Raw genomic sequence first — 15,916 nt, forward strand, 5'->3', positions numbered from 1 at the left:
TAAAACCTAATCGGGGCGGAGCCGGGGACGGGGAACGTCCCCGTCTTCGTTTAGTTCACAGGAAATTTTTTCCCCCACTCCCACCCCCATTTCCCGTCTAATCGGGGTCCCGCGGGGCCCCGTCCCCGTGAGAAAATTAGACATCTCTACATGTATACACTAACCCTCTAGCTTACTCTTGAAACAACACCCAAAATTTTTAAGCCAAGTGAAATTGAGGAAGATTATTGGTTATATAATCAAGCTTTTGGAGTCGATTTACTTGAACATTTAGTTTGGCTAACTTGTTTTGTTAGCGGGTTTATGTAATTCTTCGATTTCCTACATGTGACAACATGCACCTATAGTAAAAATGAATTATATTGAAGAGCTACGTGATAACCTTGATTGAAAGTTTGAGTGGGCTGCATAAAAATAAATATAGTCTAAGATACACTCAAATATTTTTCTGTTGAAGAATTGTTAATGTGTGCATGTTAACATGTCGGAGAGTATAAGCAGTGACGGAGCCAGAAAATTTATAATAGGGACTATAGGCAAAAAAAAATATCTATAGATGAATGTAAAAAAGTATTCATAACTTCATAAATTAACTAATTTAGTACATTACAATTGCCCTTTATAAGTTTTCATGTTTTGAAATCGATCTATGATAATTTCAGTATCTGACTTATCAAATAAATCCTTTTCAATATAGGTTATAAGACAATCATTCATCCATGACACGTATAGCCTAACGAGTAACAAAGAAATTATCTTATACAACTCTAAAACTAATATATATAACGAAAATTTATGTAGGAAAAGAAAAGTAAATATTACCTATTCAAGAGAACATCGTTGAGAATTGAGATTAAAAAATTTCCTAAATTTTGAAGAGAAAAAAAACTCCCATAGAAGATAAAGGAATTACCCTGATTTTATCAAACCTAAGTCCCGTGTAGCATTAATCAACCCCTTAATCACTGAACCACAAATAGAATTTGACAAAAAATACGCATTTATTAATAATATTATTGACTATTACTTAAAAATTTATATTAAAAAAATACAAAAACCTATAATTTGAGGAGGGCACGTATCCCTGCCCTCTACGTGATTCTGTCTTGAATAAGTCCATATTAACTCCTATAATTACAGATATCTTTTTTACTAATTTTGAATGTGGCCAAAATCTATGGATAACATTATTATTGAATACAAAAGCTTAATCTTGGTGCCATAATCTGGTTAACAAACTATTTCAAATAATAGCTTAATCTTGGTGCCATAATCTGGTTAACAAACTATTTCAAATTTTTCATGTTCCAATTACATCTGATCAGCAACTCTTCCTTTTGACATCTTCCGATGTTGATCGGGTGAGCTTCCCGAATAGTAGAGGTAAAAGCGGGGGATTTCATGCCCTAAATTGTAAAATTTTCTTATTTAATAATTGTTTAATTATTTTTAATTGCAATATATACATTATTTTTAAAATAAAAATTCAAAGTGTTTAGTAATATCAAATCGTATATTTGGAGTTTCATTAAAGTTAAAGATCATTTCTTTTAATGTAAAATTTTACTAAAGATTTGTTAAGAAAATGTTAATTATTATATATTAAATTATTGATCTAAAAGTTTGCTATAAATAGCTCTTACCATTATCTCAAGGAAAATTATGCAATGGGTTGTAATTTGAATATGCTATTTTGTAGGTGCATCACCCATATTTGATATTTTGCAAATATGACAAAAACTTTAAATATGGATTTTAATTTTTTTTTATTCCATATTTGCCTTGAAAAATCAATTGATAGAGAGAGAAAAAGAAAGATAAAGAAGAGAAGCGACAACAGAACGTGCAACAATCGACGGAGGTAAGCAATTGGGGAGGCGAAGCGGTGAGTGTGCAACAAATTATGTTCTGGTTGGTGGAGGGGGGGAGGGGTGGGCATTGTTGTATCCCAAGAAGAATAAATTCATTTTTTTAAATTTTTTTAATTTTTTAATCCAAGTATATCATTATAAAGTTTATCAACTCAATCAAGTCACTAGAAGAAATTCGGGCTTTAATGTCGGTTTTAAACCGACATTAAAGATAGTGTTATTAAAGCCCTTTAATGTCGGTTGCCTTTATGTCAGTTGTAAACCGACATTAAAGAGCTTCAATAACACAACCTTCAATGTCGGTTGCAACCGATATTAAAGACCTTTAGTGAAATTTCCAACCGACATTAAAGACATTCAGTGAAATTTCCAACTGACATTAAAACCTCTATTTTTTTTTAATTATTAACCGACATTGAAACCCGAGTTTGTCCGTTTTTTTTAAATTCCGTTGCCGAATCCATTTTTTTGGTCAAAAAGTATAACATGACACATCATCATTGAACGTTGTGACTATGACATATTATTCATGTATGGATTGTAAATCTATTACATTTAATCCACAAATTTTTCTATAAAACTATAATTTAAAAGGTTGTACAATAATTCAGGCCTTGAAAATACAAATTACAAGTAATACAAATATTATGATTTTACAAACATTATGAGATTAGTGTCTCTCTTCACTTGGTAAGTATGGATCCCTTCATAATTCTTCTTGAACCAACCCCCTAGCTTCAGTAGTGTCTGGTTATAGGCATCTTTGTCTGACCATTGTTATTCAAAGGATCACAAACAAAAAAGGTTTAAGACAAAGGATTGAAAGTGAAAATGTGATAAGAATTCATATTCAACTAACCGTGTTTATTGGGAATGTGCATAAATGGTACATTCAAGGCAAAATTCTTGTAATGAATGTGTTGGATCTAAAGTTCCCCAAGAAAAAGCATAAAGAGGTTGCGTTACCAAATATTTACTCCTTTGTTGCATCTGCAAAACAATAAAACTCAATAGTTGAATAAATGAGAGAATCTTCTTTTTCAAGATCTTGAAGAAGAGAAACTTGGTTACCTAGATATGAGATACGAAGACGATGGAAAATTTTCGGCAGCATAACGATGCTACCACAACAAAACCAAAAATTTACCTTGAACCTGTTCAAAGAAACACACTCCCAAAAATATTTCACAACCACTTGTTCTCAACAGAACTATCAGAATTCCCAAAAAATGAATATTCAAGAACACATAATCAATAAACAAATTTAGCTCACAATATACTTCAAACCTCAAAAGTTGTCACAAAGACTACCATAGTGCATGAATAACCCACAAACTACCATAGTACGACCTACAAACTCGAGCACCTTGAATCAAATCTAAACTACAAATGAATAGTACCCATGAGTCGTAAACGGGTGTTACATTCTAATCCAATATGGTCCAAAAAGAAATAAGTACACTATAACTTCTCAAACAGGAATTTTCATATCACTAGAGTCATGAAAGCAATCAAGAGGTGACAAATTAAAAGCTTCAGTGGAATTTGTTGAAAGGACGAAAAGAAACTAGAAGTCTAATAGGATGGATTAGAGCCGGTTTTAAACGAGTTTCTAAGTGCTTAAATATACCGTCCTTTTTCACTTAGAAAGTTGTTCCAAACAAATCCTCAATAAATTTTAAACAAGCTAACAACAAATCTATCTCTACCAAGGGTTCGTGCTCACCACTAGAATGAAAAAGAAACAAGTTCAATCAAACATTATGCTATAGGAGCATATATTCGGCTAAGATCTGAAGGAAAAACAGCTAATGTCGCTTGTGGTTTTCATATGAGCTAAGAGACTTCAAGAGACAATATATTCCTATTAGCAAAAATTGCGTTCTTCTCCTTGGTGTAAACAATAAACTGCAAGATCCCATTAAAAACTACATATTTGCCAGAGTTGAAGATCACATGAGAGGCACCATCCAATGATTTTCATTTCATTAAACGAAATCAAAACCTAATAATCTAAGAAAATGGCGTAAGATTCAAAGTACAACGTGATTCTGCATTTCAAAACATCCACCATTTAATTCAATATCAATCAAGAAATGAAACTCAATCTATTAGGAAGATCTAAACGGGAAAAAGAACACGCAATTCAGAAAAAGGGTATAATATAATGCAGCCGATCAAGAAATCGCAATTTTCAGGGAATTTCTTCTTGTAAAACTGAGCCACCAAAGCTATGATGATGATGAAAGTGCCCATAATCAATTTAACATTACTCAATCTCACGTCTTCAACATAGCCACAGCCGGTGACAATCTGCAAGGAAAAAGCTCAAACCTAGATTAAAATTGACGTGAAAAAGATCTAAAAAAGGGAATGAAATTGCAGATTGAATTACCTCAGAAACAGATTCATCGAGTAGGTGTTTGAGGGAGTGATGATCCAAGAGATTGGCTTTTTTGACATTTTTGATCGCCATTTTTGATAGTTTTCGGTTTCAGTTAAATTCGCCGTCTATGAAGATTTGTTTGAAATCTGAGAGAGAGAGGAGAGAAACAAAATGTAACCTAAGATCATTTTCGTAAGAAACAAAAATGAGATGGTGTATCGAGAGGGCTGGCTGATACTTCGACAGTTGAGAGTACAGTGTGCTTGCGTCAGTCGATGAGATGGTGTCGAGCAGGAACGACGAGAATTGGCCGAAGTAAAAAGAGAATGTGTTAATTTTTTTCATAGAAGGTACCTGTAAAATCTACAGCGGCCATAAATTAAGCTGAAATCCACTGGAAATGTAATCAAGAAAGCTGAATTGTGTTTTCTCAATGTAGTGATCAACAAACAGCTAACCTTTTAGGACCTAAAGAACACAATTATAATCAATATGAAGAAGAAGAAGAAAAAATCGATACTAATAATTTCTGGAAATGTGAGAGATCCGACCTTCTCATAGCCACCATGAGAAGAAGATGGAATAACAAAATTTGCACCACTTTTTTCTCTATAAAGCTTTTCGAGATCACCCATCGACTTTTGGAGCTTACTGAACAAATGGAAATATGCACATGAAGAAAGCACAAGTTAATAATTTATAAGACAATTTCAATTTTATTTGATTACTTAAACAAGTCGATGTTTTTACCTTCAATTTTAAAATGTTAAAATAGATCAGTCTTAAACTTTGAACAACAGACCTTTTCAAAACTAAACTAGAACATAATTTATGAACCAAGCAATGAATCATACAAAACCTAACCAACAAATAATACTCAAAATCTACTCATAGAGATAGATATGTTCAAACCCTACCTACAAAAGTAATCGCATCTGGCTACTAATAAAATTCCTTCTCACATTCTAGTTCGCATCTGGCTACTAATAAAATTCCTTCCCACATTCTAGTTTAAGGTATACTTTGATAATTTTTTTCCATAATGGAAAAGTAAAGACTAAACATTGATGGATTTATAAAATAGTTACCCAACTAATTCATGACTGTCATTGCTATTGAAATCAAAGTACTCAATGATCAATGGGTTATCCTGTATTTAAAGAGAAAACCAAAAATTATTAATATAACATGATTAGCAGCTAACCAATCCATGCCTAATATAACATTAAAAACACGCATATCTAAAATTATCAGGGTTACATCTAATGCGCGGTTGGCTACCTCTACTTGACATGCCTTTATCTTTTCTGTAGCTAACATGATCTCTCCCGATGGAGTGGAAATAGACAATGCAAATGGCAACGGTTCTGAGTCTAACATGGCGTGTCTCACAAATATAGCAGATATAAATGAGTGCGAAGAACCAGAGTCAAATAAAACAAGAGCATGATGTCCAAAAATGGGAGTGTACCTGTCACCACGGTGCCTGACTTCTAGGCCTCACGTCGAGTGGTAGAAAATACCTTTCCCTGCTGTTGCTGGCGGTTCGGGCCTCCCTAGAACAATCCTACGGGCTGGCTCCTGTGCTTAGGCGCATTCTTCCTTGGGCATCTATCTGCCATATAACCCTTCTGGCCACATCGGAAACAATTCCCAGAGCCAGCTAAACAACGTCCCCAGTGTTGCTTACCGCAAGTGGTGCATATCGGTCTATCCTCCCTGCCATTCCTAGCTTGGGTACTCTGTTGTCCCTACTGACGGCATGCACTGTGTTCTGACCCCTCTACTGATGTTCAAGAGTCTTGTGCTCAGCCTTCCTTTTCTGCCCTGCGGAGGTCCCAATCCCGAGTGACCTCCTGTATTCCTCTCCCCCCTGGGAGTCGGCATCAATCTTCACAGCGGCTCGTAGTGCCACGGCATATGTCTTGAGATCCAAGGCATGCCCCATCCCTCGCAACCCGCTCCTCAAGCCCTGGATAAATCTATCGATCCTCGCTGCCTCGGTGGTCACTAGCTCAAGAGTAAACTGAGACAACTTATCAAATTCTTACTCGTACTCCTCCACTAACATAACGCCCTGCTTCAGGTTCTAGAATTCTGCCTGCTTATTGTATCGGGTGTTGGCCGAAAAGTACTTCTCATAAAAACGTTCCTTGAACTGTTCCCAGGTTGCAAGGTCACCTCCAATATCGATCATCTTTTATGCCGAACGCCACCAGATTGCCACGTTACCAGTCAACATGAAGACTACGCATTGCAGTTTATGCTCTTCCGGGCACCTCATAAAACGAAAAATTGTCTCAATGGATGACAACCACAGCTCTGCCTTGGTGAGGTCTCCTAACGATCCATCAAAGGGGCGAGGGTCATACTTCCGGAAATCCCTTAAATGTTTGGCCTCGAGAGACAGGCTCTACGTGACCTTGTCCTGCGGAAGGGTTTGTCGTAACGGCTCAGGTGGCACCGGTTCCTCCTGAGCCTGAATCTGGGCAGGCTGTCCTGCCATCTTGCTACGGATCAGTTCCTGCAGCTTCCCCACCAGAGCGATTGCAACAGCTTCACTAATTTGGGCTTCCATTTCCTTTTCATCCACTTGGGTCATAGGTGGAATTGGTGCCGCCGGAGCAGTTTGATTACTCCCCTCTCTCTCTGCTTGTATTTCTTCTCTAACTGTTTTCCTTGTTTTATGTTTAGGTGTCGTGTCCTGTCATAAATTCGTACGTTAGCTAACTATTTCTGGGCCTTTCTCAGACATCATGCGTTTAAAACACTACATCACTGTCCTCATATACACATGGAAATTTTCGTTAGTAGAACGTACCTGGCGATGACGAGGAATTCGTTACTGGCCACATGGACTATCTAGACTTACATCGTAAGTCAGTCTACAGAACCCAAAACATGGGCTCTGATACTAACTGTAACGACCCGACCCCCTAGGACCTAGGTAAGGCCGTTACTAAAATAAATGCATGCAAAGAATTTAAAATGACGCTCAATTATTTGAAATAAATGCTAACTAAAACAAGAGAAGTTCAAAGACATTTAATAAATGCAATTGTTAAAAACAATAATCGGGTACCTATAAATCCTAAAGGTTTATAAATATATAAGAAAAACGATCTTTAATAATAAGTTTCAAACATCAAAACTAAACATTAAGGGAAACATGAAAAGAACTCTAAATCTCATGATGCGGAAGCGTAAAAACTAGTCCTAGTGGCTCGATCATGAATTCCGCTGCGCCATCGTCGGGGCATCTCTACCCTTACCTGAAACATCAATATAAGAAAGAATGAGTATGAAATACTCAGTAAGTAACCCCACCACTGGGGTCAGGCTAGGCATCCATGTCCTCTAAATGTGCATATGGCACATAAATACATGTATCAGATAAGAGACTGAGTCCTATCCTATTGTAGTTAAGTATGCCTACAAAATTGGTGAATCCCGAAGGAAACACAAAACTGGTGAATCCCGAAGGAAACACAAAATTGGTGAATCCCGAAGGAAACACAAACTGGTGAATCCCGAAGGAAACACAAACTAGTGAGCATCTAATTAATCAATGAGGATATTCACACAGTCTTAACGTGCTAAGATTCAACATTGTACAGTTCTAAAACATACATAAAAATCCTTGATACCATGGCTTCATCACATACACATATTTCTTAACCACATATTATACATCATCCATGCTTAACTTACATCATAAATCCACAACATGCAAGTATGCCTCAACACTAGCAGATCAGACATCGACATATGAAAACACATACTTTCACATACTAATGATCAAGTACTTAGGTGTGTATGTAAACAAATCAGAATTCGTGCCAGAACATACTTTGATTCAAGTCATACTGTCAATCAATATGCTAACATTTACCATAACATACGCTTATCATGCTAGCATACAACTAAAGTCTGGCCCGTGGGCAGTTCCAGTAGTAAGATTACTTACCTCGAAATCAAATTCCGATTTTTAATCCAAGCTAATGATCTCCAACCAAAAACCCCTGAACTAAGTCCCCTAATACAGAACATAACAAAAATTTTAAATTCTTGGAACCAAGATCCATACATACAAATTAAATTTTGGGATCACCAATGAACTTACCCAACGAAACTTGATCAACCAACACTCGCGAGATTTCGACTCAAAATTTCCTCTTAGTAGATTTTAAAACCCAAAGGACGACGACTTGGAACCTTCGAGAAACTAAAACCAAACTCTCCATCAGTCCAACAACCAAAAGTGCCTAACAATCAACCACAAGGGTCACAACGCTTACCAAAAATACTTGTCGAACGAACTCGAATCCGCTAAATAGCACGCTGCGCACTCCGAAGTACTCCAATCTTGGATCTGGATTCCAAATATAGAGATAACAAATTTTTAACCCAAAATCCAAATTGGTAATCAAACTAGATCAACCAAAATCTTGCCCAAAAATAATCAATCGCTTACTCAAAGCACAAGTCTAGTGGTGTAGGTGGGTCCTGGCGACGAACAAGGCTGGCGGCGCTGGAAGCAGCCGGCAGCGATGCGGTGGGCGGCGGAGGAGAGACTCGGCTCGGATCTAGGTGGTAGAGGGCGTCGGCGGCTCGAATCTGGGCGGAGGAGGACGTCGACGGCTTGAATCTGGGCAGGTTGAGAGCGGCGAACGTGCGGCGAAGGAGTCGACTAGGCAGAAGCTTACACAGCGAGCGACGGTGGAGACCAACTTGGGCTTGGGCAGCGGCAGTCTGGAGAGCTGGGCGACTAGCGGCGTGTCTGACCGGCGGGATAGGACAGCGAATAGAGAGGCGGCGAGGAAGCAGAAAACGGAGGAGGGTCTCGCGTGAGGGAGAAGGTGAGGGGGGTCCTTTTTATTTAAAAAAAATACTAATACTAATAATAATGATGATGATAATAATAATAATAATAAAAGAAAAATAGTATAACTCTAATTAGATTATTTCCTTAACCCAATTTATACTATTTAATTCTTTTCTTTTTCCAAAAATAATTAATTTCTGTCATAACTTTTCAAATTGAATAATTTTTTAATAAATTCCACATCAACACTTAAATCATGCATTTATACTTTAAATTCAGAATTCCAAACATGCCTTTCAACCAAGGACAATTATTGAAAAGGAAAAGTTTTACATTATTAATAAATAAATAAAAAGGTGTGGGATGTTACACCAAGTGTCTCGCCCCAAAACAAGATTCCGGCAAGACGACAGCTCACCAGCGGCTGGACGACAGGCATGAGGAAGGAAACGACGCGGCGGCTTCGGGCAACGACGGACAAGGCTGGCTTCGCGTCTGACTGGCGGCACGCTGAAGAGTGCTGACAGACAGAGCTCGGGTCAGAGCGACGAGATCTGGGCGAGACGGCTTTAGATCTATCGTGGCACGATTGTGCGGCTTGGAGCTATGCAGCTAAAGATCCGGCTAGGGCTGGAGGACGGCGCTGGTCGGAGGCTTCGACGGAGGAGTCTGGTCACTGACCAGGTTGGCGGTGGCTAGGGCTTGATGTGGCGCGACTGAAGAAGAAAACAGAAAGAGGAGGGTGCTCTCGGTTTGCGTGAACAAATAAAACAGGGGAAGTTAAACTTAAAAAAAATAATAATAAATAAAATAAAATATTAATTTTAAATTTTATTTTATTTTATTCTTTCCTCTCCCTCTTTGAAACCAAATTTTAAAATTAAAACTAATTCTCCGAGTAAAATCTCAATTTTTTAACAATAACTTAAAATTAAATTAATGCGACACAAAATCCAAGTCTTTCCTTTAAACAAAACTAAATTTCAAAATTAACAAAATTGTCAAATTTTAAGAAAATTCCGAATTTGAGTTATGAAAAACTCAAAATGTTACATATTAAATACATCGAGTAAGGGCCATCGTGCATCAAGTAAAGGCCATCGTACAGAGTATCGTGTTAGGTTGTATGTCCTAAAACTCGCAGTTCGTAAAACGTATTCTATCATCAATAAAGATGTTATTGGCGTTTAGTCAATAAAAATGTTATTGAATATGTGAATTGCACTTTGTAAAGTCTAAATCCAGTAAACTAAAGATCCATAACTATTATTTGAATACATGAACTTTATGTGGAGACATAAAAGTGGATCAAGTTCAGTAAATGACCAAAAAATGCAATGGAAGTCAAATTGTTGATTTTTTATTTCTGAAAATCAAAATGTCAAATTTGTTGACTTTGTACTTTGAGAGTCAAACTTTGACCAAGTTCGTGGAAAGACCCAACATTTGTGAGTGGGAAATGACAACTCTTGTATGGCTAAGTGTTTCATTTGAAGACATTTGTCCCAGTAAATCCCACCTTTTGAGTTAGTAGATTTTTTAGTATCAAATTCTCATCAAACTCAAAGTTGCATATTTGCATGTAATGATCTTTGAAATGAGTGTTTAATGTTTGAAGACTTCTTGACCATAGTGAGTTTAGATGAGATTATGTGATAATCTCATCCATTTTTTCTCTCAAAACTTTAGTTTTTTCCTTTCCAATTTAGTCACTCATTAGATCCTACCATCCCGTTCTAAGGCTGGAGAAGAGTCCAGAAGACTCTCGTGGTTGTCTATGAACCATTCGTGAGGAGATTGGAGCTGATTTGGAGAAGATTCAAAGACTACAAAGGTTGTATTCTTTTCCCTATTTTTCTTGTTTCATTGCATGCATGCTTAACTTTATAATTAATTTAATTAGAGTACTTTAGATCCGTTTTTCTTCCGTTGCGCATGTGTTCATTCCATAAATTGGTATCAGAGCATGCTTAGTACTCATTTTTTGGTTAATTTATGCATATGGTGTATGTGCTAAAATGGATAATTTCGATTTTGGCATCCGTTTATCCTCTTGGGTTGTAATAATTATTGTAATTTTCCGGTGTTCTATGGGCTAAATTTTTTAGAGTCATTAGAGTTGATTTTAAGCTGTAATTACTCGGTTCCGGCAAAGAGGACAGCTCCAATTTGGTGTTTTGTACCTTCCAGACCCGGATTAAGCTATCAGACCCGGTTATTGACCCGATACTCGACCCGGACGGATGATTCAACCCACGAGATGGATGTATGACACGTGTGCCAGCCAAAACATGCTCCGACCCGACCCATCAGCGCTCCACCCGTCCAGATCCGTCCGGTTGAAGCCCAGCGCATGCCAGCCCACCCCAGGTCCGTCTCGGCCCAGTTCGCTTCGCCCAAGCCGTCCACGCCAGCCCAAGTGTCCGCTCCAGCCACCCGTTTCAGCCGACCCCGCACCCAATCCGCTCCAACCGGTTGACCCGCGCGCCTGGTGGTGCTTAGTCGGTCCAGATGATCTGGACCGGTTCGGCTAAGCTGGTTTGACCAGTTTTGGGCTGTTTTGCTGGTTTCAAGGCCGGTTCAAGGGTTTTTTTCAAGCGGTTCGAGCTGGTTCGAAGTGATCAGAGGCGGTTCGAGGCTGTTTTCTGCTTATTATTGTAATAAGTGTAGCTTTTAGCTTGCTAAGGATGCCAAAACCGGTCCATTTTAATGTGTGTATAATTATGCATTGTGAATGTATTAATTAAATAATTTATCTATTGTGTGCATATTGTATGCCATGTAGATTTAGAATCTCACCATAGGAGAAGCATGTAGCATGCACTGCAAGTATATCATAAGTGTTATAATATATAATATACATATATAGGATTCCATGGCTTTTGATATAAGTTGTTATATTGATGCATGGAATGAATGTTTATATAATTGTTATAAAAAAGCATGTTATGGATGCAATGTATGTTTATTATTTTATAAGTTGTTATAACATTAGATTAGACATTAAAATCCATAACAAAGATAGCATGCTCACGTAGGTTAAACACATGTTTTAATAGTTAAAATAGGTCGACATCTTGTAAAATATGGTTACAAACTCAACCAGTATATAATCTTGTCTAAGGATGGGGGTACTTAAGTTGACGGTCTACAAAACACCTCCTACCTGGGGATTATGGCAGAATAATTGAGCGTTGTTAACTGATTTTATGAGCACACGTGAGCGATGTGAGGTGTTAAAATTGGTTTTTCACCTAGATATCGTAGGTTAAATCTAATTATAAGCATTATACTTGAATAAACCACATAGACTTAGGTTGTTTAATTAGCCGGAACATTCTTAAGTAAAGATTTATCCAAAAACAAGTAGAACACTTCAGTGGGAGTTTAATAACATATATGATACGATTGTTGGAATGCTTCAGTGGAAATTTAATAACGTATATGATATGTTGTTAGAACACTTCAGTGAGATTAATAACATATACGATATGTTGTTTTTAGCTCTCGCATCCCTAAGAGTTCACATCGAGATTCATGCGACACTTCGTGTCACCCTGGAAGTGACCTCCATTCATAAAGTATTTGCATGAATCGAGATTAAGGTGAATAGGGGAAGTTGTTCACAGTAAAATCAAATACACAAGGTTTTGATTTTAATTCTCACATCCCTAAAAGAGTTCACACTATGAGATTCATACGATGCTTCGTATCACTCTGGAAGTGACCTCCATTCGAAAAGTGTTTGCATGAATCAAGATCAAGGTGAATAAGGGGAAGTTGTTTATTAGAAGATCAAATACGTGATATATTGATTTCAACTCTCACGTCCCTAGAAAGTTCACACCGTGAGATTCATACGACGCTTCTTGTCACCTCGGAATTGACCTCCATTCGAAAAGTATTTGTATGGGTCAAGATCAAGGTGGATATGAGAAGTAGTTCATAGTAAGTGGGTGAAGGATATGTGTCAATGTGTCCTACGGTCTTTTCGGTTGGTTTAGACCGTGAGATTCCTATGTTTTGCCTGTTGGTTAGCTTTACATGGCCCTTGCTAGTCGTTTAATAATGGCTATCCCCTCGGAGGATTGTAACATGGGATTCGGAACAACTCAAACTCCAGAAATGGATATGATTTCTTAGGTCGTTTCCCAACTTTGACTCTCCAATTCAGTAGCATCGTTGGGACCGTTAATCTTTGAGATCTAGAAATGGAAGGTTACATTTACAGAATTATAAGTGTTAGTAAGTTCTTGACTGAAAATGGTAGCTAAATGACTATCGAAATATGAGTTATTCTTAGATAGTATTTAGTCAAGAATGTCTTGCTTTAGTGAAGGAGTATTTGACTGTCCCTCGATAGCACTTATTCTGACTCACTATAGTATTGTTGCAAATAAAATAATGAAATTTGGGTACATTATTACTTTGCTAAAATTGATTGGGTTTAGAAGTAATTCACAAATGAGAACTTTTTTTTTAATTTTTTTTTTTTTTATAATTTCAGCATGTTGAATTCTTCAAATTTATTCACTTCTGACATTTTAATGGTAAATCAACATGACAATCAAATATACTAGCAGTTAATGATTTAGATTATGTTTAACAGAGGGATGTGCTCTATCTCCCAATTCTGCTACTTACCAGAAAGCACAACGAAGTAGATATGATTTACTTATCAATGAGACGTGCTTGGTGGAAAATGATAAGTTAACTTGGATAATTGATTCAGGAGCCGCTAATCATATCTGTACTTTTGCTCAGGAAACTAGTTCTTAGAGACAAGGTCCGACCAAAGAGGTTATTTCGGCTAATGTAGTGGGAGATATAAAGTTATTTATTGGAGATAAACACATTTTACTTAAAAATGTTTAATACATTCCTTTTATGAGAAAGGAATTTAATTTCTATCTCATGTTTGTTAGAACAAAATTACAAAGTTTCTTTTGAATATAATGAATTGTTCATTATCTCGAAAGGTAATATAGTATGTTCTGTAAATCTAGAGAATAACTTATATGTATTAAAACTAATTGAGGTAAAAGCCTTTTAAATATAGAAAAGTTTAAAATAGTTGAAACTCATCATAAGAAAAGGAAAATTTCTCCAAATGTCAATCTTTGACACCTAGACTAGGTCACATTAATCTCAATGGGATTGAGAGATTAGTTAAGAGTGGACTTCTAAACTAGTTCGAGGATAGCTCTTTGCCGTCATGTGGATTTTGTTTTGAGGGTAAGATGACCAAAAGATCTTTTACTGGCAAAGGTCATAGAGCCAAAGAATCCTTAGAGCTCGTACATTCAGACCCTTGTGGTCCGATGACTGTTAAAGTGAGAGGAGGGTATGAATTCATCAACTTCGTCAATAATTCAAGGAATATAAGGAAGAGGTTGAGAACCAATTAGGTAAAATGATTAAAACACTTCGATCAAATTGAGTTGGTGAGTACATAGACTTAAAATTCCAGGATTATTTGATAGAACACAACATTCAGTCACAACTCATAGTACCTGGCACACCTCAACAAAATGGTGTTACAGAAAGGAGAAATAGAACCCTGTTGGACATGGTTCGTTCTATGATGAGTTATGCTCAGTTGCCAAGTTCTTTTTGGGGTCATGCAGTAGGGACTATATTGAACATGGTTCACTCGAAAAGGTAGTTTACGTTACTTCAGAATTTTGGGATGGCCAGCACATGTATTGGTTGAAAATCCAAAGAAGTTGGAACGCCACTCAAAGATATGCCTATTTGTAGGCTATCCCAAAGAGACAAAAGGTGGTTTCTTTTATGATCCTAAGGAAGATAAAGTATTTGTTGTTAGGTTTTATGTCCTAAAACTCGTGGTTTGTAAACAATAAAACTTATTCTGAAAATTCAACAAGTTGTTATTGAATATGTGTATTGCTTATTAGAACTCCAATGTAAAAGACCCATGACTATTACATGAGTACTTAAACTTTATGTGGAGACATAAAAGTGGATCAAGTTCGAGTAAATAGTCAAAATGATTTATAATATATGAATGAGGTTGGGTGCCTTACTTTGGTAACACTATCGGATACGACCCACTCTGTAGTTGTTATAAAGAGTTGTAAAGTGCTACAAACGAAGTGATCCTAATTCGTACATGTTATGACATGAGGAGTGGGGCGTCCTGTGCAAATGGGTTTGTACAAAATTGGACCACGAAATTAGCTACTCTTACTTTATAACGTTGTTTACTGTTTAAGACTGACTATTTCAAAGCGATGACCTAGGTAACTTAACCTTAATACTGAACTAACTATGAACTTCTATTTATTCCGGAATATCCTTAGATTTGCATAGATAAGGGTTGGCTTAACAGCGCCAGCTCAATAAACCTCAATTTTAGGGGTAAGACCGTGTAGATAGCTGGAGACATAGGGTGCAAGATGGAATTCACTCCTACCCACTTTCAAGGATAGTAGAGAGGTTGTTCCTTTAAGTGCTGACTCCAGGTCTTGAACAAGGGACCCCACCCTCTCATTGGCCCGAGAGGGACTCAATTTGTTGATCAGATCACAAATCAATTATTCATTAAAGGATCAGTGGGACTTAAGGAATAAGAGGTAATCTTGGGGGTAAAACAAACATTTGGCCTAATCGTTATTAAGAACAGCCTGTGAAGGGTTAACTTACTAATCATGGTTATATTGAGTGGACATAATATATCTACAGTGAGGGGAGTGCAACTATGGGCTTTAGTAGAGTGACCCATTAGTTAATGAATGAGGGTTAATTCGGTGCAATAAGTTTAGCCAATTAATCTCGGATCATTGGAGCTATGATCTGTAGGTCCGCGAGGTC

At 37.1% G+C, this 15,916-nt stretch overlaps 1 protein-coding gene across 14 annotated transcripts; it reads right to left on the reverse strand.

Annotated features, from left to right (window-relative positions):
- Nucleotides 1–3,830: 3,830 nt before the first annotated feature.
- On the reverse strand, nt 3,831–9,885 carry LOC120092635 (protein BONZAI 3-like). 14 transcript variants are annotated; one of them, XM_090308768.1, is made up of 11 exons: nt 9,467–9,885; nt 8,732–9,128; nt 8,556–8,629; nt 8,381–8,482; nt 8,225–8,293; nt 5,729–6,961; nt 5,351–5,407; nt 4,809–4,908; nt 4,612–4,725; nt 4,267–4,403; nt 3,831–4,184 (listed from the first exon to the last, which is right to left on the reverse strand). In XM_090308768.1, exons 1-3 carry the CDS (start codon nt 9,519–9,521, stop codon nt 8,587–8,589), a joined length of 495 nt encoding a protein of 164 aa, XP_090164894.1. In that variant the 5' UTR covers nt 9,522–9,885; the 3' UTR covers nt 3,831–4,184; nt 4,267–4,403; nt 4,612–4,725; nt 4,809–4,908; nt 5,351–5,407; nt 5,729–6,961; nt 8,225–8,293; nt 8,381–8,482; nt 8,556–8,586. The 14 variants fall into 14 exon arrangements, 9 of the variants coding, with proteins under 9 accessions (XP_090164894.1, XP_090164893.1, XP_090164891.1 ...); XM_090308767.1 differs by having other exon boundaries at nt 5,346–5,407; XM_090308765.1 differs by lacking the exon at nt 5,351–5,407.
- Nucleotides 9,886–15,916: the final 6,031 nt, after the last annotated feature.

This window comes from Benincasa hispida, chromosome 12 (assembly GCF_027475165.1).
Source record: "Benincasa hispida cultivar pf3 chromosome 12, pf3_genome.v1.1, whole genome shotgun sequence".
Lineage (NCBI taxonomy): Eukaryota > Viridiplantae > Streptophyta > Magnoliopsida > Cucurbitales > Cucurbitaceae > Benincasa > Benincasa hispida.

Excerpts from the sequence above, each read along its gene's own strand:
- LOC120092635 (XM_090308766.1), bottom strand. The coding sequence starts at position 9,521 with ATGCCTGTCGTCCAGCCGCTGGTGAGCTGTCGTCTTGCCGGAATCTTG. Across the intron at positions 9,129-9,466 it reads TGCCGGAATCTTGTTTTGGG|GACCCCCCTCACCTTCTCCC; the intron begins GCGAGACACTTG and ends TTAAATAAAAAG. Across the intron at positions 8,630-8,731 it reads CCACTAGACTTGTGCTTTGA|ATCCAAGATTGGAGTACTTC; the intron begins GTAAGCGATTGA and ends TTTGGAATCCAG.